This window comes from Mus caroli, chromosome X, assembly GCF_900094665.2.
Source record: "Mus caroli chromosome X, CAROLI_EIJ_v1.1, whole genome shotgun sequence".
Classification (NCBI taxonomy): domain Eukaryota; kingdom Metazoa; phylum Chordata; class Mammalia; order Rodentia; family Muridae; genus Mus; species Mus caroli.
The window spans coordinates 67,146,868-67,159,525 of record NC_034589.1 but is presented as its reverse complement, the minus strand read 5'-3'; the positions used below and the strand labels follow the sequence as shown (position 1 = coordinate 67,159,525).

General features: G+C 43.2%; 1 protein-coding gene across 1 annotated transcript in view; it reads right to left on the bottom strand.

Annotated features, from left to right (window-relative positions):
* Positions 1-6,011: 6,011 nt before the first annotated feature.
* The window catches only part of Cnga2 (cyclic nucleotide gated channel alpha 2), an 18,036-nt gene continuing 11,389 nt past the window's right edge, over positions 6,012-12,658 (bottom strand). The window contains exons 3-7 of the mRNA XM_021153913.1: positions 12,190-12,285; positions 11,181-11,351; positions 10,008-10,115; positions 8,387-8,493; positions 6,012-8,109 (exon numbers count right to left, since the gene is read on the bottom strand). Coding sequence (XP_021009572.1) covers positions 6,710-8,109; positions 8,387-8,493; positions 10,008-10,115; positions 11,181-11,351; positions 12,190-12,285 — 1,882 coding nt within the window. The 3' untranslated portion in view covers positions 6,012-6,709. The remainder of the gene's footprint in view (positions 8,110-8,386; positions 8,494-10,007; positions 10,116-11,180; positions 11,352-12,189; positions 12,286-12,658) is intronic.

Sequence of the window (12,658 nt, the reverse complement as noted above, 5' to 3'; positions counted from 1 at the left end):
CCCATGCTCATGGATTGGCAGGATCAATATAGTAAAAATGTCTATCTTGCCAAAAGCAATCTACAGATTCTATGCAATCCTCATCAAAATTCCAACTCAATTTTTCAACGAATTAGAAAGAGCAATCTGCAAATACATCTGGAATAACAAAAAACCTAGGATAGCAAAAACTCTTCTCAANGATAAAAGAACCTCTGGTGGAATCACCATGTCTGACCTAAAGCTGTACTACAAAGCAATTGTGATAAAAAAAACTGCATGATACTGGTATAGTGACAGACAAGTAGACCAATGGAATAGAATTGAAGACTCAGAAATGGACCCACACACCTATAGTCATTTGATCTTTGACAAGGGAGCTAAAACTATGTAGTGGAAAAAAAGACAGCATTTTCAACAAATGGTGCTAGCACAACTGGCGGTTATCATATAGAAGAATGGAAATTGATCCATTCCTATCTCCTTGTACTAAGGTCAAATCTAAGTGGATCAAGGAACTCCACATAAAACCAGAGACAGTGAAACTTATAGGGGAGAAAGTGGGGAAAAGCCTCGAAGATATGGGCACAGGGGAAAGTTTCCTGAACAGAACACCAATGGCTTGTGCTGTAAGATTGAGAATCAACAAATGGGACTTCATAAAATTGCAAAGCTTCTGTAAGGCAAAAGACACCATCAATAAGATAAAAAGGCCACCAACAGATTGGGAAAGTATCTTTACCTATCCTAAATCAGATAGGGGACTAATATCCAATATATACAAAGAACTCAAGAAGGTGGACTCCAGAAAATCAAATAAACCCATTAAAAATGGGGCTCAGAGCTAAACAAAGAATTCTCACCTGAGGAATATTGAATGGCTGAGAAGCACTGAAAAAATATTCAACATCCTTAATCATCAGGGAAATGCAAATCAAAACAACCCTGAGATTCCACCTCACACCAGTCAGAATGGCTAAGATCAAAAGTTCAGGTGACAGCAGATGCTGGCGAGGATGTGGAGAAAGAGGAACACTCCTCCATTGTTGGTGGGATTGCAAGCTTGTACAACCACTCTGGAAGTCAGTCTGGCGGTTCCTCAGAAAATTGGACAAAGTACTACGGGAGGATCCCTCAATACCTCTCCTGGGCATATATCCAGACGTTGTTCCAACCCGTAAGAAGGACACATGCTACACTATATTCATAGCAGCCTTATTTATAATAGCCAGAAGTTGGAAAGAACCCAGATGCCCCTCAACAGAGGAATGGATACAGAAAATGTGGTACATTTACACAATGGAATACTACTCAGCTATTAAAAAGAATGAATTTATGAAATTCCTAGGCAAATGGAAGGACCTGGAGGACATCATCCTGAGTGAGGTAACCCAATTACAAAAGAACTCACATGATATGTATTCACTGATAAGTGGATATTAGCCCAGAAACTTAGAATACCCAAGATATAAGATACAATTTGTAAAACAGATGAAACTCAAGAAGAACGAAGACCAAAGTGCGGACACTTTGCCCCTTCTTAGAATTGGGAAAAAAACACCCATGGAAGGAGTTACAGAGACAAAGTTTGGAGCTGAGACAAAAGGATGAACCATCTAGAGACTGCCATACCCGGGGATCCATCCCATAATGAACCTCCAAACGATAACACCATTGCATACACTAGCAAGCTTTTGCTGAAAGGACACTGATATATCTGTCTCTTGTGAGGCTATGCCGGGGCCTAGCAAACACAGAAGTGAATGCTCACAGTCAGCTATTGGATATAACACGGGGCCCCCAATGGAGGGGCTAGAAAAAGTACCCAAGGAGCTAAAGGGATCTGCAACCCTATAGGTGGAACAACAATATTAACTAACCAGTACCCTCTGGAGCTCGTGACTCTAGCTGGATATGTATTAGAAGATAGCCTAGTTAGTAGGGAAAAGTTAGTTATCAGGGGAAAGAGAGGCCCATTTGTCTTGCAAACTTTATATGCCTAAGTACAGGGGAACGCCAGGGCCAAGAAGTAGGGGGGGGGAGTGGGGGAGAGGGCATGGGGGACTTTTGGGATAGCATTGGAAACCTAAATAAAGAAAATTCCTAATTAAAGATGGGGGGAAAAAGAAACTTCCGGAAATCTTTCCTTAAAGAAGAAAAGGAAAGAAAACCAACAATATCCATGAGCACTAGTAAGAGGAATCTACATCTACTTCTAAGAGATAAAAGGAAGTTTCAGGGAGAATGTGACTTTAAGAGGTGACAGAAAAGAAAGAGAAGAATATTTCAGGGAAAGATTGGAGGCAAGAAATAGAAAGCCGAATTTCTTATAAAACAGTTCTGGGATAGGTCATGGAATGTCCATGAGTTATGTGCGGATAATGTATACCCAAGACTAAGAACAGGCAGGGAAATGAGGCTTAGAATGTAGGGTCTAACTCAATGGAGAAAGCAAAAGAAGCCAAGACTACCAGCATTTCCATTTAGAGAACACTAACATTCCAATGGCTGCTATAGATGCTGCAGATGTAGTAGGAAAACAACAAAATACCTATCTTGGGGTGCTAATATGAAGATTGTGCTAAGTACTTAAAATGAAAGTCAAATAAGGTGGCAACACAGAACAGCATGGAATCTTTTCAGGGTTGATCTCCAAAGGAGATCTAAAGACAAAAGAGCCAGACTTGACAAGATCTCTGGGACACACACACACACACTGAGAGACAGAGACAGAGACAGAGACAGATCAAGTGTGAGGCTATAGAAGAGAAAGACACTTGGTGTGTGTGAGAAATCAAAAGGAGACTAGAAGCCTGGGGTGGAAATAAGTAGGTTGTAAAAAGGATTCAGCAGGGTCAGAGATCCTAGCAGGGCCATATCTTTCAGGATAATGGAGCTGGGGCCATGAGTTTGAGTTTTATCATCAGAATAATAGAAACCCACTGGGATATTTTAAGTAAAGTGACAGAATATAATTTTCTTATAAATAATGGACTGTGAAGGACAAGGTTGGAAGCCACACATCTCTTTAGACATGTCTGAAGCTATCCAGCAGAGACCTGATAGTAGCTTAGGCTAGGACAAGTGGAGTAGAAGTTGTAGAGGTCCTGGAAAAGAGACTTAGCCAACAGCCATGTGAAGCCCTAAAGGTGTCACCTAACTGCTGAAGTAGGCCTGGTTGGTGTGTGGTATGAGCCTATGTGTGGTGTGTGTGTCTCTGTTTGTGTCTCTGTGTGTGTGCTGTAAAGGGGGTATCTGTATGTGTGTGTGCTCTAAAGGGGCTGTAAAACACAATAACCCATCCTATTTTCCTGATGTCAGTTCGCCCTCTGGTGGTTGGGTTCCTTTTCTGTGCCCTGAGGACTTCCTTGTTACTGGACAAAACAGTGCGGAGATCCCTCTACATTGATCTCCCTCCAAAAAAGGATGTGACAAGTGTCCCATCTTTCAGCTTCAAGCTATGAAACAGATAGACTAATGCTGCTGAGGCTGGAGTTCTGCCTGATCCAGGGTGGGAGTGGCAGTCTGTAAGAGAAGCAGTGACCAACAAGGGTCAGACAGAAAGGGAAGAAGAAGTGAGGAACAGCAGGGGCTTTTGTTTTCTATAGGTCACCAATACAAAAGAAAATTGATGGTCATGCACAAGTGGGGCAAATTATCTTCGGTGGATATTTTCAGAAAAAAATAAAACCATTCCAATTTAAACATTTGTAAACTAAGAGCAGAGAACATCATGTTGTGCTGAATAAACATAGCACACAATGGAAAATGTATTTCAGCTCTTTCACTACAGCCAGTTACAGAAAGAGGCGGGGGTGGCGGCCAGCAACAAGCAGCAGAGAGTCACGATCTTGCTGAGAGAACAGAGGAAAGGGGGTGGATGGGGCTTGGTCAGAAATAGACACTGTCTGACTAGGCTGACGTCCAAAGGCTCACCGGATGTCTGTGCCATGTCCCTAACAGATTCACAAAAACAAGACACAAACACACACGCACACACACACAGACACACACACCTCACACTTAAGATTAAGGGAACATAGATGTTTAATGCACAGAAAAATGTTGTGGAAGATGAAATACAAGGATGTCTGGGAAAAGGGAAGCTGAGCATTAAAGTCTGTGTTTTTAAACCTAGAGAGCCCTGCTTGGTCAAAGCAAGCAAGCAGCTCTGAGGCTTGGCTGCAGGTAAACCAGACTCCATAGAGAAACTACCACTTTCTTGCTGATAGGAAGATAAGCATTTTCAATATAACCAGCCACCTGTTTCTGGCACTAGTGTTCTTCTAAGCATGCAAGAATAATGTCTTGTGCCGGTTCCAGTGTTTGTAAAAACATTAATTTAGTGCAGCCTTAGCAACAAGCATCATGGCAAGCAGCTGCCCAGGGCTTCGGATACAGGGGCTTCTCTCCCTGTTGGCTGGGCCTCTCTTAAGCTGAAGAGCTTACAGTCTTGTTTCCAGCATAATAGCACAACCGAGAAGCCAAGCACATACAAAGCAGTGACCCGTCACCAGTGCTAACTCCCTACTGTTACCACCTTAAGCCCAAGACTTGAGTCTGTGTAATGTTACAAATCCCTCTAGGTGAAACTTCCTCTCGCCAAGGTTTTTTACTGTAAGCCAGGGGGTGAGAAAAGAAACTGCATTGAATTTAAAAGAAGCACAGTTAAAAGAATTTAAAAACCATGCATTGAAAGATACAGTCAAGGGAGTGAAAAGGCAAGTTGAGAGACAGGAAATATATTTGCAAATGTGGTAAAGATATTTATAATACATAAATAGCACTTACAATCTGATGACTTGAAAGTGGTCAAAGAATTTGAAAAGATATTTTTCCAAAGAAGACATACAAATGGCCAACAAACGTGAAAATGCACAGATTCATAACTCATAAGAGAAAGGCAAGTCAAAACCAAAATAAATAACTGTCTCACACCCAAGAGGAGGGCTCATATCCAAAACCTGAAAGTAAATGTTGGCAAGGATATGGAAAAATTAAAATTGAACAAAACAGTGTGGCAGTTCCTAAAAATAAAAGAAACCATAAGACCCAACAATTCCACTTCAAGAAATGTGTGTCTCCCAAAGAACTAAAAACAGAATCCCAGGATATTTGCATATCCATGTTTATAGCAGTATTTCAATAGCCAAATCATAGGCAGAAACTGAATACTCCTCAGTTGCTGGCTGAATGAGTAAAGTGTGTCATATCCATACACTGAAATATTGTTTGGGCTTTAAAAAGGAAAGGAAACATAACATGTGATGCAACATGGATGCATTTTAATGATACTGTGTGAAGTAAGCTGACACAGAATGAATGCTACCAGATCCCATTTATATGATATTCCTATGGCAGCCACATTTGTAGACAATCCAATTCCCATTGTCATGAACTGGGTGGGTGGAATAGGGAGTTATTTCATAGATACTGGGTTTCTCAATATGAGAAAGGTTTGATGATTGATTTTATACAATGTTTCAGATGATAAATTTCACATATGATTTTCCTATGGGAAGTGGATGAGTGAGTAATAGCATGCCTGAACAGGAAGCGGGTCAGTATTTTTCTGTGAATGTGACTGCTTGCAGGTGGAAGCATATGATTTTACGTCACTTGTATTCCTTCTTTCCCATATTCATTCACTTGAGCATTCCCTTACTCTCTAAACAAATAAACATTGAATGCCTCCTCTGTGGAAGACATGTCACCAAAGCTACAGCTCCTTACCTTTGTAAAGCTCACAGTCTGGAAGGGGAACCAAGTCTATCAAAACTGGACACACAATATAAGAACCAGGAAAGGGGGTACTCTGAGAATTGTGGGAACTTATAGAATGTGAAGCTATCTAATGGGGGAGTGGGTGTAGGTAAAAGGATTTTCTACAAAGATCTGGATTCAGGCATGAGTCCTAAAAGAGCAGTGAGGCTCAGGTGGGCAGAGAAAGATGCCTAAATACATGCCAGCGGGGAAACTCTTGGGTGAGGGGAAGGAAATGTGAGGAAAGAGAGTTGAGCAATAACCACGAGTAGCTGAAAGGAATTTATTAACTTTTAAGTGCCTCTAATTCACAGTATCTCATGCAGCAGTAGCCTTCACAAACTCTTCAGAACTTGTGTGCATAAGGTGTGATGGCCAAAGCTGCCAGCCACCTCCTTCTCAGAGTGACATTGTCTGACAAGGAAGTATGAACCTGAGCACCAACACTCAAACCCACCCTACCACTCCCCTCACAGACCTTGCATGCCTTGGGAGGCAGGGTAGGGGGCCCAGTGTCTGCAGCCAATTCTTAAATGTGTACAAGTGCATGGAAAAAGGCTGTTCAGAGAACACATTAAAAAAGGTATTTGGGGCAGAATGCAGTAGGGAGTGACTCAATATAAAGAAGCTAAATGGAGTCAGGCATTGTGGTGCAGTGCTCTTCAGAGAACACTGTCTAGTTATCTAGTCCCAGAAAAGCCCCAGGAAGGACAATTTAGCTATTCTCTGATTCCTTGTCAGACTTAGGAGGTCACGTTCTTAGAAATTCAACCCACATGATCTCCATTATCCACAAGCTTGGCTGTTAGCTGGACTTGGAGGGGTACTCCAAGATGTAGCCAAAACCTTAAGCTTCATCAAGGCTTTGGGAGTTCGGAGGGTCATGAGCATAATGTGTGTAAATGTAAAGTTCTATACAGCACTTCTAACTCCTGGGGTCAAAGCAAGGCTGGATAGGCACCTATGGCTATTCAGCAACAGCTGGCTCAGGGGTGTTTATCCCATCTGATAGGTAATCATCCTCATGGTTCTGTTTCATCTTGGTCTCCAGCACTGTGATGCGCTGTTTGAGCTTCTGCTGGGCTCCAGTGTACTCAGCCAGCAGGCGGGCAAAACGAGTGTACAAAGTCTCCATGTTTGTCTCCAGCTGCTCCAGCTTCTCCTGAACATCTACCTCCATACTAGCTGCCACTTCATTCTCATCCAGTAGACCTTCCTTCATCAGGATCTCCCTACCACGTTCTTCCAGGACTTTCTTGGCATCAGGATACTCAGTCACAGCTTCCATAAGATCATCCTTGGACAAGCAGAAGAGATCTGAGTAGCCCAGACTACGGATATTGGCAGTGCGCCGATTGCCCATTTTGCTACCCTTAATGTTAAGGATACTAATCTCACCAAAGCAGCTCCCAGCTGACAGCAAGGCATACTGAGTTACACCATCATCAGCTACCACTGCCAATTTGCCCTCCTTGATGATGTACATTTCCTTGCCAATGTCCCCCTTACGGCAAATATAATCTCCAGGACTAAAGACCTGAGGACGAAGTTTCAGTACCAGTTCCACCAGCAGGCCAGCTTCACAATCCTGGAATATGCGCACTTTCTTCAGAGTAGACAAATGAACATTAATGGCTATCTCTGCCCTAAGCTTTGCAGGCAGGTTCTTTAGGACTTCTCGTTCATCTACTGTCTTCTTATTGGTCCACAAGTAGTCAAACCATTTGATGACCTTGGCTTCCATGTCTTTACTGACCTTTCGGAACTGCATGTAGTGTTTGACAGCATCGATCTTGGCTTGAAACTCTGCTCGTGTGGCATTCATGTTGGAGATCATGGAGCCCACATTTCCGACAATAGTGGCAAAGATGAGGACACCAATCAGGAAGTCAAAAATTACAAATAGGTACTCCTCATCCTTTACAGGGGGTGGTGTCTCTCCAATGGTGGTGAGGGTCAGTGTGGACCAGTAAAGGCAGTAGATGTACTCCCTAGCCAGGTAGCCATATTCAGGGTCAGTAATGTTGGGGTAAACCCAGGTGTCAACCCCAAAGCCAATGGACTTAGAGATAGCATAGTAAATACAAGCATTCCAGTGGATGATGACCAAGATGTAGAGGACCAGGTTGCTGATTCGGAAGATGTTGGGGTAGCTGGTACGTGTCTCAGTGCGGTCAAAGAACTCAAACATACGGGCAAAGTGTAACAGACGATTAAAGCGCACCTCAGGGCTGTGGATACCCACAGCAAAATAAATGAGGTCAGTGGGGATGATAGAAGCCACATCCAATTTGAACTGCAAAGTGTGGATATAGTTGTCTCGCAATTTCTTGGGGTCTTTGACCAGGAGCCCTTGTTCTAGGAAGCCTGATAGAGATATAAGCCAACATGTCACTTTTATCCTCAGTCCTATGTCTCCCAAGATAATTCTCAACAAGGAACAAACTGTTCACTTAGATTTCCTTCCCAAAAACCACAAATCAAGAAAAATCAGAAGAACCCTAAGAAACCACTACCAGATTTAACCTCCATAAGTATGTGAACCTATAAGATTTAAAGTGGATCCTAGCAGAGGTCTACCTTCTTCGGTTCAGTTCTTTGAACTTGGGAGTTCAGATGCTGCCTGTACATCCCAGGTACTCACCTGTGCGCAGCCGAATGATGAGGTCTGCAATATAGACAGTGTCTGAGAAGTAGTCCAGCACCAGCCATACCACAAAATAGTTTCTTTGTAGATCACTGAAGCAGGCTCTGTAGGAGGACAGGACTGGCTTCATTAACAGACCCTGGTAAGATCCCCTAGTGGTCCTAAACGGTATACCCATGTCCGTAGGGAGAACTTCATGAGGCAGGGACATGAGTGAGCCACAGTTAGCTTAGTGACAATGACTAGTGACTTCTACCTCAACTCTTATTACTAAGTAGACATCACTACATGTATATTATCAGTGACCATTGCTCATCATTTGTGTGCTCTTGACTGAGCTCCAGAAACAGAACACATCTTAGTCATGACTATATGCCACATGCCTGGTTCAAGGACCCAGAATGAAAGTCATCAGTGGTATAAGTTAAATAACAGAACCAGGCATTAGAAGAACAGCCGACTGGCTTCTTTATTCATTCCTTCAATAGATTCCTACTGAACACATTATCGAAACCTGGCGGGATGAGACTATAGACAGGAGTGGGGTTTAAGCTAGAGGTGGTGAGACTAGAAAAGGTTTAGTGGCTACAGGAGCCTTGTATGAAGAACTGGCAAAACCGGTCAATGAGTGGGTAGAATCTAGGGAAGGGCCTAGGGAGGGGAAAGAGGAAGAGAGAGATTTGATTATGTACTAGTCCAAAGGGAGAATGGTCACATTTAGAACCAAACCCCCACACAATGTGCAGAACAAACTGGACCACAACCTTCAGCCATACTGGGCCACTGAGAGATAGGGGCCTCTCTCCTGTTGTTCCTTTTGCCCAGAATGCTCTTTCTGCCAACTTCACATATTTGGACAGATTACTACTTCCCACCAAGCTCTCAGCTAAAGTCTCTGATAGACCCATTATGATGGTTAATTCTCTACTAACTTACTACCTGAGTCCCTGGTTGCTCATTTCTTTTGTTGCATGTTTACATACAGTCTAGCTGAGAACATTGAAAATGCAGAAATTATGCCTGTCCTGCTTTTCATATACACCCAGCACAGAGCACAAAACATACTAAGTATGCAGGCAACCCTTGCCCAGTCAAGGACTGCCATAGCATACAGTGTTATATGGACTGCTGTTCAGTCCAAGTTCAGTCAGCCTTGAAGATTAACCTTAGAGCTCTATCATGTGAACAATTGGGAGCTAGTAAATGGTTTTAGAACAAAGAGTAGTATAGCAGGATCCTGCTTGTTGCAAGTATGGCAGATGTACTGTAAGAGTTAAGTGTACCTGCAAGGCATAGAAGCAAGACTACTGTAGCTTTTCCAGAGGTTAGAGGAGGATAGCTTTGCCAAGTACTATACTGCCGTGCATGAAAAAGTAGCTGAAGATTATACTAAAGTACCAGGTAGAGGAGCAACATGCAGACTTAATGGCTTAGTGACTAATGGGGAGCACTGGGGTAACAGAATAGATAAGAGAATTCATCAAGAATCAGAAACTTTAGAAAAAGCACTGGGTTATTGCATACTCCCTGTCTAGAGGTGAGATTGCTGTGATGTTAATCCCACTTCCTATGGACTGTGTTTCTGTGATCACTCCCACCCAGGTCCCTCCATGCTCACCTGGCCACCAACAGGCACCAGTTGTAAAGAACAGGCATGGCAATGACAAACAACCAACGGTAATACCAGTCTCCAGCTGGGTCCAAAACAAACAGTTCAAATTTCTTTCTGAAGAGACAAATAGAGGTCACTAGGTTACTAGAACTCAAAGTTTCAGAAGCCAAAATTCTCCAAAACATCAATGTATTAAGATGATGTGTGTATTGAGGAGTATGTTGTCTTAAGGTTTCCTTTTATAGCAACCCATAGCCAAATACCAGGCTCTGAACCATTCTGATCATTGGAAGTTTCATTGCCTCCCCTGTCCTCTGAAAGGACCTTGCCCAGAAAACATATCAAGGGCAGAACTTTTAGCACAGATAGGCTTTCAGGGGTCTGAGGAGTATGTAGCTCAGGATGGTAAAAGAGCTTTAAGCCTGTTCACAGAGTCCCTTTGGAAAAAAGAGAGAAATTCTGGGCTAGTGATCTGTATGCACTTCCCTCCCATCCTCCCTTTCTGTTTTCTGGCTTTCCGCCTCCAAATCACTTTCCCAGATGCTTCATCTTAACTTGGCAAGAACATTTTCCCTCTACTAACCAGAGATGGTGAATGTTGTCCAGACATCCATTATCATCTATTTATTCTTCAAACATCAGACCCTCCAATTCTACATTTTACTTCCCCATCTCCCACTGCCATCTTCATCTTAATCACCTGAGTTTCATGCCCCTGGCTCCCACATAAGTCTGTTCAAAAACCTGCTTTTGTGACCATGGTGGAGCTGAAATGAGCATGGCTTCAATAGTACTTTGTGACTATGCCTCCCTGCTTGATCATCATGTACTGACTTCTGAAGCTAGGGCTGAGGTAGTATGCCCCTGGCTGAGCACCTCTTCTGCCCAAATTCACTTCATAGGCAGCAAAAGAATATCTAACAAGGGAATAAGTATGGTGAGAAAATATATTCCAGTTTCCCACAGTAAGGAGATCACTGCTGTTGTGGAGGCCTTGGATGAGGACAATAGAAATATTCAGAGTAAAAAGAAACAGGAGGTCATCTTTCCCCAGTTCTTTATCTACTATCACAGAGCTTGGCACAGCCCTGTACTGCCCCTGATAATGGTTAGAATCTCCCACAGCAGGTGTGGAAGCCTTTGGACACCCCCCGACCCCCGAAGGCTAGCTAGATATACTTGGTGCCCTTTCCCTCGCCGTCCTTGTCGCCTTTGCCATCCCCCTGATGGGTTGTCACAGTCTGGAGCTCAGGCCCACGGAAACGCTCTAGGAAGGAGTCAGGTCTTGGTTCCTCCTCACGGAAATTCTTGTTGGCCCAGTCTCTGATGATCCCCACCAGGCGGACAATCCTAGAGGGAAGAAAGGAGTCTGTGCCAAAACAAACAAACAAACAAACAAACAAACAACTGTGCTGTTTAAACAAGACCTAAGAGTGCTCACTGCCTGTTGAGGGAGAGGAGAAAAGAGGGAAATAGACCAGGCCACTATTTCCTGTATGGTAAGGTCTGGAAAGAGGCCAGCATTGTGGGCAAGTATTAGGATTTAAGCATGATCTCAAGTACATCCTGTGGGGGAGGATGGTCTTCCAAAGATTTCCTGTGTCATGTGACTTTTCAGTTCACTGTGAAGCACAAACAGAAGATCTTCAAGGCAAGAAAGAGATTGTAAAGAATCAGAACAGGCCAATACAAAGCCTATCCCAGGCTTCCTGATTTCCTTACAAGGCCTACTACTTTGAGACCCTACATATATGTCTTTTTGCTGTAAAGCATACCCTCTTCCTAGTGCTGAGGCAGCCAAATATGAAGGGAGGCCTCTCCTTCCTACTCTCAGCTTGCCTTTGAAGAGCATCTAGATCAGTGGGTTTGAACCTTCCTAATACTGAGATCCTTTAATACAGTTCTTCATGTTGTGGTGAACCCCAATTATTTTCATTGCTCCTTCATAACTGTGATTTTGCTACTGTTATGAATTGTAATGTAAATATCTGATATGCAGGGTATCTGATATGTAAGCCCTGTGAAAGGGTCTTTCAACCCACCCCAAGAGGTTTTGACCTGAAAATTGAGAACCACTAGTCTAGAGTCTTTTTAAAAAGTCTAGTGCAGCTAAGAGGAGGGCCTAGTATCCATTTGACAGGTCCCAAGAACAGAAGAGGTAACAGGTCAGCTTAAGTGGATGACTTACCTTCGGAAGCCACCCCTTCCCCTGCGTGGAGTATCCTCCTCTGCCAACCTTTGCAGTTCTGAGGAAGTGTCATCGTCAGCTGCCACAGACTGTGGTCTGCAGAAAAAGGCACAGAGTTGACACAAGTTCTATCAGTATGAGTTGTCTTTCCTCTTAGAACATGCCTAAACATCTCATAGTCCCTTTTGAAGATACACTACGGCCAAATGTAGCTTGCTTTGGCACTGTAAGTCAGAGCTCCAAGGAGGTAGTATAGACTATGTGATATTGATGGACTCACCAAATATGAGCTGAGAATGCAGCTCAGGAGTAGAGTGATTTTCTATTAAATACAAGACCCTGAGGTACCATCTTATGTCTGGCAAAAGAAAGAGAGAAGGAGAGTGGGATAGGAAGTAGGAAGAAGGGAAAAGGAAGGAAGGAAGGAAGGAAGGAAGGAAGGAAGGAAGGAAGGAAGGAAGGAAGGGAG